Raw genomic sequence first — 23,602 nt, forward strand, 5'->3', positions numbered from 1 at the left:
CTCTCGCAGCTACCTGGGCCTCCTTCCAGCCTGCCTCTGCCGAGGCTCAGGCTGCTCCGGCCTCTGCCGGGCTCTGCTGGGGCTCCACCCCCGGCAAGGCCGGGCCCACTCTCACCTCACAGGCGCTGACAGCTCTGCGCCACAGGGGACCTTCCCGAGCACCCTCTCTGATCTTTCTGCTTTCTCACTTGAGCAAGCCTCTCCTTCCATCAAATGTTATGAGTAAAAAAAGTTACCCATTTTTTAAAAGGTTGCAGAGTTCACATGCTGGGGCAGTGGCAGCGAGGGGGCAGTTCTAACTGTTCATTGTTGATAGTTTCATGTTGTAATCACCTGTTAATACTTAGTCGTTAACTTCCTATAGTTGAGAATTCGGCCTTTTTTGTACCACCCTGCTGCTGCCTAGAGGATGGCAGGGTCCCCCCCCCACCTTTGAGAGGCTGAAGGAGAGGGGACCACGGGACTAACCTGCAAATGAGGAAATATTTCACCAAACCTAACAAAAACCCCTAACAACAATGAGGCAACTTGATATTAAGAGATTGAAGGGAAATCTAGATGTAAGGAACAGAATCCAGTGCCCACTGAGACCCTTTTTACCTTTCACCATAACCTAAAAAGACATTGGCCAGAAAGAGGACCCTGTATGTCAAACCAAAAAAGGGGGAATCTTCTGGTGAGGATGGAACCCCCAGCTCTGCCTGCAGACCAGCTGACAAAGCTGCACTTTTCCTCCTCCTCAATGCCTCTCCTGGAAGCAGCAGTATGTCAAACCAAAAAAGGGGGAATCTTCTGGTGAGGATGGAACCCCCAGCTCTGCCTGCAGACCAGCTGACAAAGCTGCACTTTTCCTCCTCCTCAATGCCCCTCCTGGAAGCAGCAGTGGTGTGAGCACAACCCGTTGATTCTTCCCACCTAAACTGATTTTTAATGAAGGCTTAAAAAGGAGAAAGATCTCCTGCCCTATTTATTTAGCCAAAGAGATTGCATTTGGACATCCAAATCCAAGTGGCAGGAGCCCAAATGTTCTCCAGTCACAGCTCAATGCCTGCATCTGCACAGGGTGTTTGGGCTGTCCCAATCTTCCTTTGGTTCTGCCTGCAAGTGCCATTGCCCTTTCTGCCTCATCTGGAAGTGCCACAGCTGTGCCAAAAGAGGCCAGTGGGCCAAATTCCAAAGGCAGTGTGGTCTGGAGATGACTGAAGAAGATCCTTCCCCACTTTCAAGGCACACTAAAGAAGCCATAAATGTCACTTTGCACCTTTAAGAGACAAGTGACACCTCAGAAGGAAATGCTGAGCTTGTTCACAGGGTGAGAAAGAATGGAATCCTCCAGATGAGATGAAGTTTCAGAAACTTTATTCATTTACAATTCTACTCTATACTCTTACTCTACAGTCCTACTCTAAGCTAGTTATGGAGTAAATGGTCCTGATGTGATTATCACCATGTTAACGTCTCCTTCCTCCTCTTCACTAAAATGATGAGCAGCACCAGGAATGAAGCAGACTCGGCTGATGTTACAAATGGATGCTGCTCACAAATAAAACCCAAAACAATAAAGAAGAGTGAAGCATGACTTTCCAAGCTCAAGTGCTTCACAGGCTCCATCAGGATTCCTCTAGTTCCTGAAAAATGCAGAATGAGGAGTGACGGGACAATCTGGACCTCCATCTTCATGTGCAGGACCTTGCCATCACAGGCAAACCTGGCCCAGAATCCCACTCATCAATTTATTCTGGTTGCTTCATCTTGCTGGGATTTTTTGCCCTGCTAGTGCTCTAGAAATGGTGCTTTCTGTCCCTGGGGTTTCTTCCTTCCAGAAAACTCAGGGTAGCAAAAACAAAACAAGGCAACAGAAGCAGTCAGAAGACAGAGTACCTCTCTGTGGGTATCCTCAAAATCAGAGGGGTTTGGCAAAGCTGCAAAAGGCAGGCCTCAGAGAAAGCAGAACTTTGATTAGAGCTAAGCACTAGCCATAAGATTTGTCAGAAGAAAAATTATATAAGAAGTGGAAAAGTAAGGACAAATAGAACAATGATCTGTGTATTAATGCTTATGTAGAATAAATCCCTAAGCTACAGAAAAGTATATCTAACAAGATATTAGGAAGTTCTAAGCTTAATAATGGAGCTCTGTGCATTGTGTTTTATGTCTAACAAGCAGGTATTGTATTCAGAATAAGCAAGCAGTGTTTTCAAAAAGGCATGTGTGCCTAAAGTGGTTAGGTAGAACTACGGTCATTATGCTTTTGCTTTGTGTGACTGTTTGTCCTGGTTTAGGGCAAATTTGGGAGAGAATCCCCAAAGGGGGGCCCCTTCAGAAAGCAAACCCACACGGCCCCTTCCCCCAACTGGTTCGTGAAGAATTCCTCGGAGAGAAGTGGAAAGAACCTGTTTATTTAACAGGCACAGCACTCCCCAGCACACAAAATGAAAAATACCAGATGACGCCACTCTTTCACCGCTCTGAAAAAGATGACAAATTCAGAAAGTCTCTCCTGGGGGTGGTCACTCTGTTATCAGTCCCTCCAGCGCTGGGGCAGCTGCTGCAGCCACCGGGGACAAACTCTCGGTGTTTCCCAGGTCTCAGTCCAGAGCAGGTTCGAGTAGATCCAAAGAGGAAAGGAGAACAGTCCAGGAAGAAATTGGGACTGTTTAGCTAAACTAACTAATGAGAAGAAGCAAAAAGTCAGAGCAAGCAGAAGCAGAGCAGAAGCAAGAGCAAAGTGAAAAGCAGGGCAAAAAGCAAAAGCAGCACTGTGTATTGTACTGTCTGTATGTCCCACCGGCCATGGGCGAGCGGCTGATAAGAAGCCAAAACAAAACATTCACTCTTCAGAGCCACTCTTGAAGGCACAGAATATAATATCCAGCATAAACAGCACACACGAATGGTGATACAAGCACCCTAACTTCACCCTAGGACAATGGTCAAAAAATTTTAAAGTAAATTATAACATTAAGTTCTTTGCTGCTGGGTTTGTGAGCTGCTGGCATCTTCCTATTGTCATAACCATGTAATGAGACTGATGCTGGAAAACAAGCAGCTGGAGGTGCTCCTCAGCAGTCCCGTCCTGTTCGTGATTTGTACATAGACCCCTGGCTGGCAATAGGGTAAAGATGTTAAATTACATCTGTGATAAACTAATATGTATTATTTCATACATTTTGATATCTTTTCATTTCAGATAGATTTGATAAATTCCTCCAACTTAGGAGAGTGAAGATGTACAGCAGTCAAAAACCTTCTGCCCACACAGCAATCAGCCCCCGGCTGTGCCCCCCAGCAATCACCCACCCACTGTGCTTGCTCTTTTCAGCATCTCATGGCTGCTGTTTGCACAGAATTGGGATGAATTCAACTGGACAGAGCCATGAGTGGGGTGTCCAGCTTGTTATGAACACTCATGTTGCAAGGCACAACACAGAGCCCTCAAATCACAATACCACAGGTCCTTTCATTCCATTTGGGCACTGAGGAAATCCTAAAAGCACCAAAGACACAGAAAAGAGGTGGAAAAACTTGGCATCATGCTACTGCTGATATCCTCCTGGAGAAAAATCATTTGGGTTTCTTAAGGTCATAGCTTTCCAAAAACTAGGAAAACTGCTGAGCACTGCTAGCCCAATTGTGAATGGTTTTCTGGACTTGGCAAAGCTGGGATGTTAAGAGTGGACTCTGTCATTAGTTCAAATCACCTGCCCTCACCTGCAGACAAAAGCACCACCAGCAGCACAAGCTACATCAGTCAATTTTCTCAAAAAGCTGTGTTAAATTTGGGAGAGGAAAGGAAAACATGATGGTCTGCCCTGGCTGCCCAGGACCCTGCGCTCCGTGGCCTCTGCAGAGCTACACAGCGGGGAGGCAGCTTCGGGCACCTCAGCCCCTGGGCAGGAGTGGCTTCTTGCTCTGGAGGGCTGCCTGTGTGCAAATGCAGGGTGCTGGCCTTCTGCTCTTGGCCCTAGCCTGGCCTTGCAGGACTAATCCTGTTCCCTGTCTCAAATGTGCTAAAGACAGACTTGTTTGTTTCCAGCTCTGCACAGCATTGATTTGCACCACAAAATACTGAAGGACTAAGGCCTGAACAACAGATCCTGACTGAAGCCTCAACAACAGGACCTGAGCCAAAGCTGCCCTACAGATGATCTTTCCAACCAAATGTTCTATGTATCTGCTCCTTAAGCAAGTAATACTATCAAAAGGATTGATGCATCCATTCACTGGTGAAACACGGCTTCACCTTCCAGCAGAAGGGAAATGGACAAGGCCACACCTGGCCTTGGTTCCTCCTTGAGACCTGGGACAGCTCAGGAAGAAAACCAAGAGGAGAATGAAACCAGCTGTCTCCCCAGCAGAAGCTCTGGCACATTGCTCGTCCAGCACTATCAGAGCTGGGCTACTCTCACAGCGCAGTCGGAAGCCTCGAGGCCGGCAAAGGCGGAAGCACCGCAGGATTTCCCGGTTCCCGGCCGTGGATCAATAGGGCTTGTCTGGAACAGCTTCTCCCAGCTGATGTGTGGCTCTGGATGAAGGGCAAAGGATTGGGGTATCTGGTGATGTATCCTTCTTAATCACCAGAGGCAACCTTATGTAATAATGGTGTGATGCATTGCCTAGCCTTTCCTTTCCTGACCCTTTTTTGCACTTTTGCATTACAGTAAATTACACTGTTCCTTCAGCTGCTGTCTGTGTCTGCATCTCTGACCCTCCCCACCAGCAAAACAAACGCAAAGCCACTTTAGCACAAGACCTGCCTCTCTGCCAGCCCATCTCTTGGCAAACACCCCTGGTGGCCATCCCCAGAAATGAAATTCCCACCTTGCAACTTCCTTTGCTGCAGACAGGTGAGAAAAGGAGCCACTCTCAGCTCTGGACACCTCCAGAAACCAGCTGCTTTCAGCAGTCACAACCCTGAAATATCAACCTCCTTCCTTAATCTGTCCATGGGGAGCTCCCACCAAAAGGCCTTTTCTCCAAGGATACCCACAGAAGAGCTCGAGGAGGGAGCAGTTTGGAACACAACTGCTTCAGAGTTTAAACCTGCCTTTATCAAATGAGCACACACCAACATGTCCCAAAGGGAAAGCAGGCAGGAAAGAGAAGCTCCTCTCCCACAACAGCAACCTCTGTGCTTCCTTCTGTTCCAGCTGGAGAGTGGAAGCCATGGGCTACACCTCACTTTGGGAATGAACCCTGGGAATTGGCCTGATCTGGGAGGGCAGCAAAAAGAATTCCCCAACAAGTAGGAAAAGATTCTCTGGAAGCAATAGTTGATGACAATATTTCTGAAGAAAAGCCAAAAAAAAAAAAAAAAATTAAAACATTTCAAAAAGTCCCCGGACTGAAATTTGTTTGCCAGCACAACAACACCAAAGTCTCTGTGGTGTGTCAGGAAGCTCAGCAATGAACCTGCAAGGCTTGGATAAACATCATTGGTGTCCATCCCCCAGAGCACAAGCTGCTCCCCAACAAGACTTCAAGACTAAGGGACAAAGCTTCCCCCTTCAGCTCTCCACAGCACCTCTAGGGAGTCTCTCTCCATTGCAAGATCTCCTTTGTCAGTCTAGAGTGACAAGAGTTGGCTGCAGGAGGCATTTGCATGGAACTCTCCCCAGATGGGGGGAAGAAAAAGAAGAGGTGATTCCTGAGGAAAGAAAGAGGCAATGCCGTTTGGGAAGACACCAGCATGAGTTTGCTACAACTCTAGGCCAAAATCCCTTGAATAAAGCAACATCCATCCATGGGGCAGCACTTTAGCGTTCATATCAATGCTGACAAAATTGCTACCCCTTCCTGCTGCTGGAGCTGACTCCAAATCACCAGAAATGTGCCAACTCTGACAAAGACAGGCAGACATGGTGAGATGAAACCAGCTAGTCTGCTGAAAAGGAGACCAAATGAATGTTTTCTATCCCTCCTTTTCATCCTTTCCCCAGCCAAGACAAAGCAATGTCCTTCCTCTCTGTCACCACTGGAGCCCCAGGCAGTGTGGGGACAGAGCCCGTCACTGCTCCCAGTCCCCTGCCCTGCCCTTCCCTGCTTGTCCTGCCCTCACCAAGTCCAGCCGTAACGTGCCGCGCCGTGCCGAGCGGAGCCGAGCCCGGCCCGCGCCGGGGCCGCGCTGGGCGCGCGCGGACCCGAGCGCAGCGCCCCCCTCAGGCCGCGCGCCGCCGGAACAGCCGCGGCCGTTGTGCCGCGGGCGTTGCGCCGACAGTCGGCGATCGACGCCATGGCGGAGCTGCCGCTGCCCGCCGGGCTCAGCGCCAGCACCTTCCCCGCCAAGCTCTGGCGCCTGGCCAACAGCCCCCACGTCCGCTCCGTGCGCTGGGACAGCCGGGCCACGGGGCTGCTCATCGACCGCTCCCTCTTCGAGCGAGAGCTGCTCAGCTCGGGCGACGCCCACGGGGCGGGCACTGACGGGGCGGGGCCGGTACCGGAGTCCTTCCAAGCCACGCACTTTGGCAGCTTCGTGCGGCAGCTCAACCTCTACGGCTTCCAAAAGGTGCCGGGCTGGGTTGGCTTAGATGAGCCGGCCGATACCGGGGGCTGGCTCCACTTCAGGAACCCCAACTTTCGGCGCGACCGCCCCGACCTCCTGCTCCGCATCAAGCGCCTGACCAGGGCCAACAGGCAGCGGCTGGCGGCGGGGCTGGAGGTGCGCAGCCGCCAGCCCAGCCGCTTCCAGCAGCTCCACACGGAGCGAACAGCGCTCTCCTTCCCCATCGGGCAGCTCCCCAGAGCCGGTGAGAAAGGGTGGGGCTGAGGGCGGCGTGGGCTGTGGCCGTGGGCACTGCCCGGCGGGGCAGGAGCGGGCCCTGCCCGTGCTGGGGCCGCTCAGCGCAGCTGCCCCGGCCGGCACAGGGGCTGTCCTTGGCCAAGGCAGCTGTGCCGGCAGGGCCCGGCAGCTGTGCCGCCTGTGCCGGGCTGCCGGGGCTGCGGGACGGTCCCGCCGCGGCTGCGCTCACCACAGCCTGCCCCGCTCGGCTGCAGCTGGCCCAGCCGTGCACCATGGCCGGCGCTGCTCCTTGCCTTTCTCTGGAATGCTTGGGGAGCTCTCCGTGAGTGCGTGAGCCGAGGGCTCGGTCCTGCTAACGCCCAGCTGGAGGGAGCCTCCTGTCTCTCTGGGGCAGTGGGGAAAAGGCCTGGCAGTTGGGTTTCTGGCAGTTGTCTCCTGTCAAGGAACAGCAGCAGGACAGGTTTCCCCAACAGTTGAATGAATAGGGGAGAGCTCAGTAGACAAGGAACTGCTAGTTGAATAGCCCCAGAACATGTTGGCTGTTTTTTTTCTTCTACTTTCTCATCCTGCTTGGGACAATTGGAGCTTTTGTCTTGCCTGACAATTGCTACCAAGTGAAACACATCCAATGACCAACAGTGACCCAGCCTTCCCTTTGCTTCCTTTTTCCTTCCCTCCCTCCTACACAGTGCTCTCATACCAGGACCTCAGTGCTGCCTCACCTGAGGATCTAGAACTGCCTCCAGGCCCTCCCAGGCTAAGTGCAGGTGCTCAGGACTCTGAGGTTTTCCTAGCTTCTCCCAAGAAACTGTTTGCCTCATCTGCACTTCTTGGGGTTTCATCGGAAGAACCAGGCACAGGCAAATTTAATCTCCACCGTGAGCTCATCATTCCGCTGGTTCCCATGGAGCTTAAATGCCAACCTGAGCTCATCGTTCCTCTGGTTCCTGTAGACCATCGCAGCATTTCCATGGCCTCTCCAGAGAGGAGCAGCTGCACATCTTCAGAGCAGCAGTTGCCAGCCTGCAGCCCATCAGGTAGGAAAGGAGTTTCTACCCTTGCTTTCCAAGCAGGTCCTGGTTAATGACCGTTTAAAGAGTTTTCCTGCACTGCTCTATCATGGGTAGATCTCAAGTGAGAATCAGGTAGAAAGTGTCAAGTCAACAAGGAAGAGGGTCCTTGAAAACAAAAAGATTCTCTGCCTGCTTTTCCTGTACTTGCTGCAGATTTAGGAGGGTGTTCTGGGCATTTTCCAGACAGCCTCTCTTTAAGGGTACAAGGGTAAGGTGAAAGATACCGCCTAACAAGTGGTCAGTGTTAGGTGTACTCTCCCCTTTCTTTGAAGGAAGCCAAACTAGGATGGTGATAGGATATTGCAGATGTTTAAGACTGTCTGCCCTGCAAATCAAGCCGTGCCATTGAAATGAGCCCTGTGTGCCCCACAACAGCTGCAGCTGCAGAATACGGCCTCACAAATAAGGCTGGTTTTAGAATAAACTCACAGTACAAGTTTAGCATGCATGTGAAGATTCTTCTTGGGCTCTTCCTGGGCGAATCCACTTTCTGTGGTCTTTTGTGATGAGAAACCAAATGTAGCCAAATCCCAAAGCTACTGAGAAGATGCAAAACGCTGTGATTATACCGTGTGTGTGTGTGTCTGTATCTATATCAGATTTACAATGTATGGTTTAATCTGTGTACATGTCAATTAGGAGAAATATTTTTAAGAGGACAACTCACTCCTCCAATCCCCTGGGAAGTCTGAATACGTTTCTGAAACTGAGGTTGCTGTGTGCTTCCTGTGATGTTGGATCCAAGGCAGCACTAGAGCTCTGCATCCCAAAGACACATTGTGGAGCCTGACCATTGTGTTTGGATTCTTGCAGCCACCCCAGACACTTCAGCCCCCAGCACTCCAGCTGGCAGTGCTGCTTTTGCAGCATGGACAGCCCCCAGCTGGCTGTGGAATACTCCTGGGGAAGAGGAATTGCCACCGCCGGATCTGGACATGGTGCTTGAGACGCTGGAGGAGATGTTTGCTCCCTCTGCTCAGGTAACTGCATTGGACAGGGAGAAAGGGGCTGGACTGAGAGCTTGTGAATGTTGTTGCACAGCTGAGAAGCAAAGGCTTCTTGAGTTCAGCTGGGAATGGACAGGGAAGGCTGTGCTTGGTAAAGCAAGACTTCCTAAAGAAGAGGGAATGAAAATGTCTCCCCCCTGAGGAAGGATGAAAAGGTGTGAGCCTTTGATGGCCAAGTTTGGGTGCTTGTTTTCCTGGGAAGAATCCCTGGTGCAGGGGCATTTGTGGTGAGGAGGTGGAAACTTGGTAGGTTCTAAGAGGCTAAGAGGCTTTGTTTGATGGGAAAGAAGAGAAGAGTGTTTGGAGAAGTGGCACTGAAGGCCAAGTGTCCCGTGCAGGGAGGGGCATGCCACAGGTGCCTCTGTTCCAGCAGCAGATGTGGGCTGTGCCTCTTTTGGGTGGGAAGGCCAAGGCAAAGCAAGGGCTGGGCTGCAGCTGCTGCTGCTATGTGAGCCCTGCCATGCCTGTAGGCGCTCCCAGAGCCGTGGCTGGGGCTGGGCTGGAGCTGCAGCTTTCTTGTCCTCTCAGTAAGCTGGTGCCTGCACTGCGGTTTCCTTCTGAGAAATCCTCAGCTGGGCAAACAGGCCAGTCTTGGTGTCCATGTTCCAGAGCTCAGTCCCCTTGCTCTTGGGCATCTCTGTGGGAAGAGATGTGTGTTCCCACACTGTCCCTGCCAAGCTGCAGCCTGGATGAGACTGCTGTGCTCAGGGCTGTGGAGGGAGACTGCTGTGCTCAGGGCTGTGGAGGGAGGAGCACATCCCTGTGCCAGGAGCTGGCAGGACTCCTTCCTTAGCAGCCATTCCATGTGTTCAGTGTCACCCCCACTTTCAACACGGTCAGCTTTGACAGCTTTTAGACTATGTTTGAGAAGTCAAATCTTTCTGACTGTTAAGAGCTTTGGGGCCCAGAGTTTTTGTTAGGAACAAGGGATTAAGAGTGTGAGCCATGGAGTTGTTGGACCAGGTGTTTTGTCTAAGTGGTGAGAAATCTTTCTTTCTTTCTGTTTCTCTTTCAAGGGGAATATTCATGTTGCCCCTGAGTCTTCAGGAGGAGAGCCTGTGGACAGAGCTGCAGCAGAGGGAGCTTTGCCAGGCACCAAGAGCTGTGGGAACTATTTCCAGGAACCCTAAAGAGCTTGGTAAGGACAGAGCCCCCATTATTTAGAGAGGTGTGACATGGCTGCTCTGAGCCTGCCTCTGGCAGGGAGGGAGATGAGAAGAGTTGAGTTCCTGTCTGCAGGCTTGGTGCTTCCTTGTGCCTTTAGTTCAAATCCTGCACTGGCACACCCTGACTGAGCCCTGCCCTCCACGCTTCTCCAGAGGCTGTGACACTGAGTCCTCTGCTGTGGCAAGAGAGCAGGGAATAAACCTGACCTTGTGGGACTTGTGTCAGCAAGCCCAGTGTCCCAGCTTTGTGCTGATGTCCATGGATAAGTTTGCTGCAGGGTGTCAGTGCTCTGGAGGCAACACTGAGTGACTCTTGAAGCAAGAGAGGAAAAAGCCCAGAAAAAAGTCAGTGTAGAAGTCCAAGCTTTTTGTCTCCAAGCATTAAATCAATGTAGTGCCAGTCTGCTGATAGGTGTAGTGAGATAGATAAAAAATACAAGCAGCTGAAGCTCTGAGACCAAGGAAATCATTAGTCACAAATCCAGCAGCTCAAGGAAATAATTAAATTACCCCAAATTAGCGAGAGCTAAAGGAGAGAGAGAGCACATTGGATCTGCATTCTTGAGCAAAGCTGGTGCAGCCTGCAGGCCTGCTAGGGAGCTCTTTCCCTCCCTGCTGTTCATCCCAGAGCTGGTGGGTGTTTTGGAGGAGCTGTTGCTCACTGCAGAGGGCAGGCTGTAGATGGCAGGGAACGGTGCTAGTTCATAACTCAGCTCCCAGCACCTTCAGCTTCAGCCATTTCAGTGAGGACTGAGGTCTCTCTGTCAGCACAGAGAAAGAACAAGGCTGGGCTTCTTTGTGGCACCTGGAAGTGTCTGTGCTTCAAGCTCTCATGGGGGCCCTTTGCACTGTGAGTGCTGTGAGTTTTTTGGGCTACTTCAAAACTTCAGAAGGTTTGAAAACTTGTAAGGATTCTGGCTCTTTAAAGAGCAGGCTTTAAACTGCCAAGTGAGAGTCTGCCTATCCAGCCATCTTTTCAGTCTTTGATAGAAGGACAGTTCCTTCCAACGGCAAAGATGCACAGAGGCCAATATTGACCCAGTGTTCCCTTTGCTTTCCAGACATCCACCTGATCTACCTTGCCAGGAGGGCTGCCCTGCATGGGAAGAAGGATCAGAGGGAGAGCCTGTGACCATCGGGCAGGTGGAATCCCTCCATTTCTATATAGATTTATAAATTTCTATAATTCTATTTATATATCCATATAGTTACATTTATAGATTTGTACAGTCCTATTTATATATCCGCATAGTTATATTTATGGATTTATCGATGTGTGTTAACATCTGCATATATATATATACATCTATATAGTTAAATCTGTATATATCATTATAGATGGGGTGTAATTGTATTTGTAGGTATGTAGTTACATTTATAGATTTTCAAGTGTACATTTATATATGTATAGAGTAATATATATATATTTATATATTTATATTTATAAATCTGGATTTTTACGTAGTTAGAAGTATATGGATTTTAAATGGATAGGCTCTTGTTGGTGTAGGCCTAGGCTGCATTTTTACCCCTTTTTCCCTCGGCTGCCTTTCTCACCTCTTGCTTTTCCCCCTGTGCCCCCTGTGTCCCCTCTCCCTGTGCTGGGTCCGAGCTGGCGGCCGGGCCGGCCGGATCAGCACTTCCAGCCCCGGCTGTCCCTGGAGCGGTGGGAGCTGCCGCTGGCCCCAGGCACTGTCCCCTGAGGAGCTGCTGAAGGACGGTGAGACAGAGGGGGCTGAGGGGGCTGAGGGGGCGGTGGCGCTGAAGGGACGGGGAGCCTGAGCTGCTGCTGGGGCTGGGGGCTGTGGGGCAGCCGAGGCCGATGGTGGCACTGAGGTGACAGGGAAGTGGCACAGGCTGAGGGGCTGGCAGGTCTCAGAAGATGAAATGCGTTAGAAGGGACTGAGGGGATGAGAGGACTGTAAGGGGCTGAAGAAACTGAAGGGGGCTGGGGGTTCAGTGAAAGCATGGCGGGGCTGGGGGGATGGAGGGGGCCAGCAGAGAGCACAGAGGGCTCCGGGACTTCAGCTCTGCCAGGCCTTGGAACCAATTCCAGAGCCTCCACTTTTGCCCCAGCTGCAAGGAAGATCTTGAGGACAGCCGGAGACTGACAGGAGCCAGCAGGGAGAAGCTGAAGGCCAGCAGCAGGAGCAGGGAACGGGGACCTGCTGCTGCCAGCCTGGAGAGAGCTCGGGTGAGGCCACTGGCCCGGGCAGGCAGGGTGGGGCTGAGGGCGGCGTGGGCTGTGGCCGTGGGCACTGCCCGGCGGGGCAGGAGCGGGCCCTGCCCGTGCTGGGGCCGCTCAGCGCAGCTGCCCCGGCCGGCACAGGGGCTGTCCTTGGCCAAGGCAGCTGTGCCGGCAGGGCCCGGCAGCTGTGCCGCCTGTGCCGGGCTGCCGGGGCTGCGGGACGGTCCCGCCGCGGCTGCGCTCACCACAGCCTGGCCCGTTCGGTTGCTTTTTCTTTCCAACCCTTCTGGGAAGGCTCTGAGATTTCCTCTTCCCTGATGGAAGTGCAGCTGCTGCCAAGTATGGGAGTCCCCCTACTCACTCAGAGTTCCCTTTGCTTGCCAGATGTCCCATCTGCTGTCCCTGTCCAGGAGAGCTGCTCTGCACGGGAGGCGGAGACCAAGGAAGAGGCTTTGAAGGTGGGGCAGCTGGGATCCCTCTTCTTGGAGCTCTATTTAAAGAAGTCTGGACTTGCACATAGAGAGGGATTATTATATGGATATGTTCATGTGTAGGCTTCTTTTTGTATAGGAATATTTCTATATATTTGTTTTTGTATTTATTGATGTATTATATAAATGTATGCATATATATACATATATGTTTGTAATTACATGTATGTATATATTTGTATCTAAGTATACATGTATGTTGTTATATCTGTGTTTAGTTGTATTTCCTAGTTTTACAGCTGTTCAGTTATCTGTATTGATGCAGTTATAGGTATATGTCTCTTTAAATCTCTGTATTGGAAGTTGTACTGGTTGATATGTCTCTTTTAATATTTTTTAATGTTTATTGATCTATTTCTGTCTATATAATAATATTTACATATGTATCTAGATGTAAAGCTGTATATTTGTACTGATATAGTTGGGTGTATATTTAGATTGGTGATATTTGTATATTTATAGATAGGTTTTGATTTATATATTTACTTATATATATATATTGTATGTAATATGTAATATGCGATGCTTAATTTATATTTACATCTGTAGATTGTTATATTTGTATATGTATTTATATATATGTTCATATATGTATGTATTTAATTCCATTTCAACATGTGTGGAGTGGTATAGTTGTATAATTCTCTATACTGAATTCTTAGTGTAGGTCTGTTTAGAGAGGGAATGGTATTGTTGTGTTTCTGTATGGGCTGTACGTTTGTAGTAATAGGTAATAAATTAAGTCCTTAAACACCTAATTGATCTTTGTGTATAGTGAGTTGTTGTAGAGGTTGGCAATAAATAAGTTTTTCTTATCTGAAGTTGGTATTTGTATATTTTTATACTGACTGGTTGTAATAATCTAATAAATTCCTGGTTTTACCCTAAACTGAGATTTGTGTAGTTCTGTATTGCCAGTGCAGGTGTAGCAATTTGTAATAAATGACATTTTTCAACTGAAATTGATTGTCATGCATTTGTGGCTCAGCAGTGCGGCTGTAGCAATCTGCAAGAAAAGCCATTTGTCAGCTGTGATGGGTGTTGTGTGATTTGTGCTACCCAAAGCCATGAGCAGATGGAAATGCTGGAGGATTTTGGCCGTGGAAATCTCCGGCCATGGCCAGCACATGCCCCACCTGCACTCAGGCTAGGCAAGGGAAGTGCAGATTTGGGCTGGCAGCAGAGCCACGCCTTGGCTCAGAACTCGCTGCAGAGGCCTGCTGAGAAAACTCCGGGACTCCACTGAGCGCTCCACTCCTGCTCTGTGGATATGCAGGGAATTCAGTCCTTTTTTTGTTCTTTACATACAGACACACACAGAGATATGTAGGCAGCACTTAGAAAGCTGTAACATACTCGATTTTGGGAACCGAAATGGACATTTGTCTGTTTATTATATAAGGTCAGCAGAGTTGTGATTCTGTAGCCACTTTGTAACAGGCAGTGGTCACTGTATCTAAGCAGTTCAGTTGTAGCAATCTGCAATGAATTTCCCTTTTAAACTGACATTGGCTTTGGGGCACTTCTCATTTCCATGATAAGTGACCACATCAACGTTTGTCCCTATTTCTTCACTGATTCTGAAGCTCTGATGCGTGTATGACAGCCGTGGCACCCAATTCCTCACAGGTCTGTCCAGCTGTGGGTAACAGACCTGTCTTGTCTGTGAAACATCCGTCTGAGATTATTTGTCTGAGAGCTGTCGTCCATCTCTAGAACCCCCTCAGGCACCGTGGATGGGGAGGGGAAAAATGTAACGGGATTCTGGCATTTATTCCCTTTTATCACATATTTGCACTCAGCTGTAGCCTGAACTTAGTGAGGAAAAGGATAGATTTTCCTTAGTCATGCAGTGTGGAATAAACGGCGTGGTAAGCAGGAGCAGCTTCTTCTTGGTCTTAACAGGACATTGTGTACAGGAAAGCACCACAATCTTAATGATTCACCTCTTAGTTAAAGCCACAATTGTTCACCCTGTAAACCTACCTGGGGATGGAAATGACAAACATCCCTGGGCTGGGGCAGAAGCCTGGGAGACAAATGCTTGGAAAAAGAAACCTGGCAAAAGCAGCCCTAGGCGTGGGCACGCATTTGGCTCCAGGCAAGAGGGAGCTTGTCCTGCCAGCACGGGAAGGGACTCCAGGGAGAGGAGCTGGCCAGCGGCAGGAAGCAGCTCCTGCTGCCACCGCCAGGGAAGGACTCGCAGGACGCAGGAGCAGCGGGCACATCGCGGATGGACAGCGGAGCCTCTCCTGAGCTGCCAGCTACCCCTCCTGGTGCTGCAGTCACAGCACAGTCACCTGTCCTGCAGGATCTCTTTGGCTTCTTGAGCTGCAGTTTGTGTTGGCATTTTTCTTTCTCATGAACGGGACAGGATTGCTGGGATACGTTACTTGAGCTTTATTAGCAGCATCGGTCTCATTACACGGTTAGGACAATAGGAAGATGGCAAAGCTAACGTACAGACAGCAGCAGCCAAAGATTTCTTTGTTACAGAGCATCTTAAAAATTTTTTAGCCAATAGCATATTGCTAACGCTTACAGCCAGTTGTTTTAACTGATTACTAAAAGTACACATACACCTGCTTCACACAGTGCTTGCTTGTCTTCTTTCTATTAACAATACACAGTATTCCATTAATAAGCTTAAAACCTTCTACTACCTTGCTAAGCATATTTTCCTGCAGTCTTAAGCCTATCTTAGCCAAGCCTAGGACTCAAGCTATTGTTTGATGTCCTCGCTGGCTGTACTTTTTCTACTTTAAGACTTTGCAGCTGCAGCTAACTCTAAGTTTCTTGGCTCTTTCTGTTTCTAAGGCCTGCTTTCCCAGCTTTCTAAAAATCTTCTTATCTTTACTAATTCCTACACAACCCACTGCAGAAAGCAGACCTGATTATAAATTATAGCAGGTATAAGACCTCAGAACTAGTCAGACCACTGCTAATAGTGGATTTTTGATTTCTTTGACTATCTCTGCATTAATTACCATCTGTGCTTCCAAAAGGTAGTGCTCCAAATTTAGAATCATGCATTTTCTTCTTTAGCTGATTTATATATATATATATATATATACACACACTCACACATATATGTTTGTAATTGTATATGTTTGTAACATTTATCTGTGTGAAGAAAAGGGTAACCTTAAGAATGTGTACTTGTTTTCCAGCAGCACGGTTCCACAGAAATTTATTTCAAATACTTTTCTGAGGTTCCTACAGTAGAAAGACACTTTGCTAAAACTATTAAGGATGAGAATTGCAGAGCTGGTTTAAAATTAATCCAAATTCTATTTTATTCTGTACAATATTTCCATTAAATCTGATTAACGCCCAGGAATAAAAAACTAGAGTAGTCTTTTTTCCCTTTTTTTCCCTAGGAAACAAGGCATGCATATACTTTTGATTTTTATTTTAAAGACAGTAATCCACTAGACCAATTGATACCTTGCAACTTCTTTACTTCTTTATCATTTATAACTACCCGTGGTTCTCAGGAACAGAAAGGTTAAAGGAAGGGAGGAGAGCAAATCTTTTAAAGCTTGAGAGTTATTTTACATCACTTTGTAATCGCCTGGTTAAATACACCATTACCTAAGAATCATGTATATATATACTTGGTATGCAATATCAGCTGAATAAATGCTATACATAAACAAGTTCTCATCTACATTTTTGCTATCCTTGTGTTCTGTTCTTTCTCAGTAAAATCAGGAACAGAAACACAGCTGTTCTTTGAAAAATTAATCCATTAAAATATTGACAACCCTGAAGTTTGATTTAGGAGTGTGCAAACAATAATTTTAATTGTCACCAAAGAAAAACAAAATTGATGCCTCATCTGTGGTAAACACCAGACATTGTTACCAGTAGGGTTGCACAAACTACCTGTAGGATGTTGTCTAGCAGTTAATATGAAGATCTCATCAATGATGAGGATAAGAGATGCTGACCCTTGAGGATTCAAAGAATCATTTGATACAATAAAAAAAGCCTATCTTGCTCATCTTAGTTATACTTAAAATGTATTTTATATGGATTAGATTTATACTGATTGAAAACTCATCACTTCTTGCATGTTGCTGAATAATTCATGCTGATTATTTTAGTCTCAGCCCACAGATTTAAAAGACAAACCCATTGCTACAGCTTGCAGCATGGAACCAGTATCGCTTGATTTGTCACTGAAGTATCAGAAAGTGCTGTAAATGACATCAACTGCCATCCGAAGAATTCCCTGGAGCTGTGCAACATTGCAAGTAAACACAGGTCTGATTTGCAGTCTGTCAGCAAATTTGCTGAGAGCAAAACAAATCTCTGAAATTGCCATGGCTATAAAGGAGAAAATGAGCCAGTAGAAAAAACCTGATTAACAGATTCTGTAAGCCATCATAAAAATGACAATTCAGCAACATGATGCAGAATTGTAAATACAAGTGGCCAGTATCATAATGTCCTGTTTAGAAAGGCAGGAAAAGTCAGTACATTACATAGTTAATTATTCTGCTTGTTCATCTGGGGGTTGCTGAGGCAGCAGCAATGCAGTTCAATATCAAAGATTTGTTATTGCTCAGACCACATTACAAAATTTCTTGATTATCCATGTGCAGCATGATTTATTCTTTCAGCTTATATTTGTACTCTTGGTAATAGGGTAGTGCAGCCATGGATTCTAAGAAACAGTTTAAATTACAGACTTTATAGTTTCCATCTAGGAAAAGTAATACTAAAAAAGCTTTAATATTCTTCACATTTTATTATTTTAAGCCATCTAAACCAAGAATCAATTTTACTTTGATGTTTGTCTTTGCTCTTCTGGGCTTCTGAGTCTCTGATAACCAGGTATCCAGAATTTAGTTCTGTGGTCTCAGCACAGACATCTAATACTGTTTTAAACACAAAATGTCCATAAAGAGCCTACAGATACCCCCCAAGACCTGCAGAACACACATGTCCTTTTGCACAGCCAAATAAAAATTGGCATCTCCCCTCAAAAATGCTCTCAAACACTCTTAGGCAGCTACATAAAGTTTCTGTAGTAGGACTGCATGTTCTTCGCAGCCCTTATTTTCCTCAGTAAAAATGAGGTGGATTACAGTTGCTATTTAATAATTTCAGGCTGTACTTTAGTTTCCCATGTACCTGTGCCTGCTTGGGAGCTGGGTATCCAAACTACCTGTAGAGCTGGTGGAGATCTCATCCTCGGTTCAGGTGCCTTCATGAGGGCATCTTGATCAATTTCACCAGCCTGTGGGATCTGTTGTGCTTCACTGGCTGCTCCAGAAGGAAAAGGGTCTCCCATACACACATGGACCCTACAGACATGGGATGCAGGCCAGGGGTCTCAGGTACAGGAGATGAGCTGCTGAGGTGGAAGGTACACTCATCTTCTTTAGATATATCTATATCATCTCTATCTCTATCTATATCTATCTATATCTATATCTGTATCTATATCTATATCTATTTCTATATCTATACATATCTAGATATTAAAATCTAGCTCAGCTCAGCGACATGAGGGGCTGCAGGAGATGTTGGCAGCTGCAGACGTGCCCAGCTGGCACTTCTGCTCATAGCTCCCAGGATAAACCCAAGAGGCTTTTTTGAGGAGGTCTCCAATGATGGGAACAAAGCTTCATGAAGGGCACAGACTTTAGGAGTCTGACTTTTGAAACAAATTAATCCCTTTGCTGAATTGTGCTGATATTTGGCAGGTATGAGTGGTTACAGTGAAACTCACTGAAGGAGAGGGTCACACATGTATGTGATGTAGCAATAAAAACCAAAAAAACCACACAAGTGGGATGCACTTTCTGACTCTTCTCTGTGAGCTGTCAGCACTTCTTGTCCCTACTCGTGTGACTGCTAGAAGAATAGAAAAGGGAACAGCAAATTCAATTTTAAGACTGGTGTGCAATACAAAATAAGTCTTAGAGAGCAGAGGAATGATTGTGATTTATAAGCATGTACCTCATTTTTATTGGAGAAAACAGAGACTGATTACAAAGGATAGACTGACCACTTTAACGTTTTCTCTGTCACCTTTTCACAAAGCATGCAGTTTCCAGCCCACTGCAGTCAGCAAGAATCCTTTCACTGACATGAACAGGACAAACATTTTTATCATAATAGAAGACACTTATGCATGGATATTTATTAAAGATGTGATAGCCAGTCTTGTCTTTTTTACATTTGTTCTGCTGTTTCTACCATTCCTTTCAGTCAGTGACTCACCAGCGGACTTCAGATGCCTTCAGAAATTGCTTGACACTGTTTCATGCCATTTAATTCTGCCTGTATTTAACATCTCTCTTTGGACAGTATTACTGTACTTTGTGCTTTTCCTTACTTTATTTGTACAGTCTTACTTAAAAATAAATGTGAAAAAAAATATAGATGAATACTTGTACAACTCAAAAAAAAAAGTTACAGTCATTCAGTGTATCAAATGGGGTAATATTTGTAATATGTGTTTCTGTGTTTTTATTCTCAACTCTACTCTAAGTTTTGTTTTGATCCCTATATTGCTTCATCGCCTTCTCTGAAGTGCAACGTTCTCAGGCAGGTCTAGGGAATTCCTCAATGTAAACACTCATTATCTCTATGGAAAACCAACATTTCTTCTTACCTGCAAATCACAGATAAGTCAGGAGAGGATGTTTTCCCAGTATCCCTTAACTGCCTTATTAAACACTGCTCGGAGTATGTAAGGGTTACCATCTAACACGTGAAGTGCAAGTTGGCCCCTTCAGGCTTTATTCATTTTGCAGCTCTTGAGGCTTAGAGAGGGATTATCCACCAGTTCCTGAGGAAAGCAGCTCCTGACCACACCATCTGCCACACCAAACAGCACTGTGTAAAATCATGTTCTCCTGTGTGTTTGGTACGTCTGCTTCCCCTGGAAGACACAAAATAAAAACTGATCTTTTAAGATTTAAGCTTTAATAGAATCGAAGAATTGTTTATACTTTTTATTGCTACTTTTGCCCATTCATTCAGGATGGTAAGAGGAAGGACTTGGAGCTACTGAGAGCCCTCAGCTGTTTATTGCAACTTGCAGAATGAGTCGTGGGATGAGAGAGAAAATGTGTTTATGTACACAGACAGGCCTTTGCTGCATTTTGTAACTTAATAACTCAGCTTACAACTATTTCCTGTGACATATTTTTTAGGCTGTGTTTAATGGAACCTGCAGAGAAAACATGGATTATTAATTCAGTTGTAATAATATTTGTAAGGTGTTTCCCTATAGAGAAAAGACAGTTGTCCTAGTTTGTGAGAGGTTTGTCTCCTCAAAAATTCGAATGCAAAAATTCATTTGGGATATAGGTAAGTTGTAATGTAACTGTTTAAAATTCTTACTCTAATTTTTAAGTTTTTAAACCTTAAAATCAATGACCGATTTACTGATTGACTGCAGAAACCTTCAATATGCCTATCAGGCTGGCTGAGAATTCCCAAGCACACTGTTCTGCAATGGTGTACACCCACGGCTGCTGGGGCTGCTGCGAATGTGCAGGAGTTTTTCACAGGTGTGGAACTCCTCCTATCCGGCACAGGCGTCGGCACACAGGAATTCGGGAACAGACGTTTTGATGCCCGGTTTGCAGCAGCCCCCAGCCTGGATGAGCCCCGCTCCGACTGACAGCTCCCTGCCATGTGCCGATGCCCGCAGGCGGCGAGGAGAGACCCGGGCCCCTTTGGCAGCTCCGAAAAGGCCGCAGGATGAACGGGAAAGTGGCTGTGCCCCAGGCGGCCTTTCCCGTGGGCTCTGGGTTCGGGCATTGCAGGGATCACTGGAGCAGATCCCCCGCCCTTCTCACGGCCGGCACGCAGCTTTGCGGAGAGCTTTGCCCGGGGCTGAGCCAAGCCCTGCCCGGGCCGTGCCCCCGCAGCCCCCGAGGCTGCCCGGCTGCCGCAGCAGGAGCTGCTCCCCGCTGCCCGGGGCTGCTCCCGCCCCGCAGGAGCTCTCGGGAGCCCCGAGCGGAGCACACGGCACCGAGCCGAGCTGCTGAGCTTCCCTCCCTGCTCCTGACGCTCCGGGGCAGGCTCGGCTCGGCGGGCCGGAGTGAGCTGAGCGGGTGAGACGCCGCTTTGAGCCGCGCTTGGGGCACTCGGGACCGCGGGAAAAGCGCCGCCGGCAGCTGTCCTTTGTTTGGCCATTTGTATGGCCAGGAACGCATTTGTATCTGAGTTCGGCCTTATTTGGCTGTGCCATTTCTGGGAGCACAAAAAGTATTTTTCATGAAGGTGAGAAAATGGTTTGATTGTTATCTTATGTGCACATGAGGCTAAATGTCAACAGTCCTTATTTTACTTACCAATGGCCTGCCTTAGAGAACCTACCACTTTGCATATATTATTATTTCCACAATTTTGTATCTTTCAGAGGAAGCAGCACAGTTCATCTGAACTAAGTCCTTCCTTACCCTTAGAAGGAAAAACAGGTTGTGTGAGAGTTCTGCCAGCTGGGAATGAGTGAAGGGAAGAATTTTAGGACACTGCTGTAAAAAGTGCAGACTGCTTAACCACGATTTAGGGGAAAGAGCTAGTATGTATGCTCATTTATGAAGGTAAGTACCAAAGGCTGAATTTTTTCTGGTTTTCATTGAGCCCCCAATATGTTTTCCAATTGTACTTTTCTGTGTATTCTTTCATGCAGACGTCACTGGCCATGACATGCTCTGTGCTAAGGGCTGCACTGGGTGGTTGGCTCGGGGAGATGCCTTTAGTTTATGGCACATTGGGGTCTAAGGAGGGCATGCGGGTGTCCCTGTGCTCTGCCACCAGCTGAGGTGCAGGAGCACTTCCAGGGCTGCCTCCAGGCGTGATGAGCTGGAGTTAAAGCTGTGCCTTCTGCTGAGCAGCTGATACGACCTCTGACCATGAACAGCTGGGCCTGATATAATAAAGAGAGGTTTCTCCCTTTCTTACTAAGAGCCAGAGTCTGATCAAATGGGTTCTTCATCCTGCTGTGACCAGTGAATACCAGGGTTCGTTCCCACAAATTTCCTTTATAAAAAAGCTTTTTCTGTTTTATACCTGCCAGCTACATGAGCCATAATGTCCTGCTGCTCAACTTCCTGGAGAGAAGCTGGCATTTCTTTGGAAAAGGGCTCTTGACTAACAGTTGGACTCACAAGTGGCTCATTAATGTGCCTCTGATTCCCAAGTTCTTTCACATCTGCAGTTGCCTTTTAGGGATAGACCCTGATGCTCCTCTGATTTCTGTGGGATCCTCTTTGCCTGCCACTTTCAGGAATGAGCTAGAAGAGGCAAGCAAAGGTTCAAGGGAAGGACTTGTGTTTCCTACTTTATCCTGGGTCATTTAATTTGAAAAGTTTTAGACTTGGATTTTCAACAGTGAATTGTCATTGGCCCAGACTTCAAAATCTCTCAGCACACTTGTGTTTTCAACATGAAAGTATTTACGCTCCAAAATAGTATCTTTCACTGAATTTTAGTAAAAAAATTAAATGGGTGGAGAGCCGTCCACTTAATGTTTTTGCTTAGAGAAAATTCCATATTGATCTGGAATAAAGAGTATTTGTTTGGATATTCCTGAAAACTCCATACCTTCCTTCTCCCCATCCTTTCCTAAATGCAAGGAATACCAACATTTCTTATGTTGTGATATTTGTTGCCAATGTGGTTGTGTAAAGATCATGCATTTAGTAATGTCACGTTAAAATCATCTGATCTGGAATCCCTTCCCAACTTCACAACCCACACACTTCATTAGTGACCCCAGCTGCAGCAGACCTAGACATGTCTTTCACCTGCTTTCTCTGTCGTAATTGACCAGTCCTTTCTCGCTTGGATCACTGACTTGGTCAAATAAGACTGAAATGCAATGATCCCTTGAAACATTGTGATCTAGTCAGCATATTTCGTATTTTCCCATTTATCAGGCATCAAGACTTTATTCTGACAGGCAATAAATACAGACCTTCAGCTTTAAGAGGCAGAGGACAGGAATTCCATTCAAATTGGCTCATTAATATTTATTTTATCTTCAGAGTGATTCATGAACCGTTTCAAGTTTGGATAAGCAATTAGTACACCAGTGACTAACAGACAGGGAAAAGATGATTGTGAGCAAGCAAAGAATAGCTTTCTTAGCCACACAGAAGGCTCTGCAGTTTCAAAAGAGAATTTCATTACATTTGGTGAGTTTTAAAGAAGCAAATGGAGAACAAAAATCTTTACATGTTTGGAAGCATCAATTATGCAAGTGCTAACGTAAGAATCTACAGAGTATCCTGCTTAATGATACATGCAGTTGTGCAGTTTTTTTATTTGTTCATGGGTATGTTTGAGTAAATAACCACACGTAAAGGAATTTTTCTAACACTTTGCAGGAATATTTAAATGGAATGTATATTCATGCTCCAAGCTCTGTGTGCTGTGGCAAGCACACTGATGCCTATATAGCAAGGTTTCCTTTTACAAAACTCCTTTTTCCTACTCATTTCCAACTTGTTTGCTGCTCTGCTTGGGTCAGCAGAGCAGTCCCACTCTGTCTCCACCTGGGATTTGTCTGTCCCTTTCTTCTTGCTGCTCCAAAATCACCCTTAATCCCTGACTCTCACAGCCCTGCTCACTGACAAAGAAGTGCAGCACCAGTTCATGGTCTCCACACCTGGGCATTATTTGCTGCCCTTCTGCAGAACCCAGTGGAGATGTGTGGGCCGTGCAACCATGGGTGGATTTCTGTATTTTCACATCTCCATAATTGTCATGGATTTAATGCTGCTTCTGCTCCTGAAGTCTCTCTATGTCCATTTACCTACTGCTATTGCTCAGGGTACCCGGTGCTTTTCAGCTGGAGCAGAATTGTTTTAGCAAACATCTGTGTGAATGCTCCTGCAGATACAGTGTGATAGGGGCTTAAGAGAGCTGCATCATACAAAACAACCACAGTGGGCATTTTCA

General features: G+C 46.9%; 1 protein-coding gene and 1 long non-coding RNA gene across 2 annotated transcripts in view; both read left to right on the plus strand.

The window, feature by feature from the left end:
• The window catches only part of LOC132322281 (uncharacterized), a 247,108-nt gene extending 233,555 nt beyond the window's left edge, over positions 1-13,553 (plus strand). The window contains exons 2-4 of the long non-coding RNA XR_009485074.1: positions 11,047-11,705; positions 12,062-12,179; positions 12,558-13,553. This is a non-coding gene — a long non-coding RNA (uncharacterized LOC132322281). The remainder of the gene's footprint in view (positions 1-11,046; positions 11,706-12,061; positions 12,180-12,557) is intronic.
• LOC132341981 (uncharacterized) lies at positions 6,233-9,949 on the plus strand. Its single transcript, XM_059874157.1, has 4 exons — positions 6,233-6,746; positions 7,429-7,776; positions 8,626-8,792; positions 9,836-9,949. The coding sequence occupies exons 1-4, from the start codon at positions 6,233-6,235 to the stop codon at positions 9,947-9,949; spliced, it is 1,143 nt and encodes a 380-aa protein (XP_059730140.1).
• Positions 13,554-23,602: the final 10,049 nt, after the last annotated feature.

Source organism: Haemorhous mexicanus, chromosome Z (assembly GCF_027477595.1).
Source record: "Haemorhous mexicanus isolate bHaeMex1 chromosome Z, bHaeMex1.pri, whole genome shotgun sequence".
Taxonomy (NCBI): Eukaryota; Metazoa; Chordata; class Aves; order Passeriformes; family Fringillidae; genus Haemorhous; species Haemorhous mexicanus.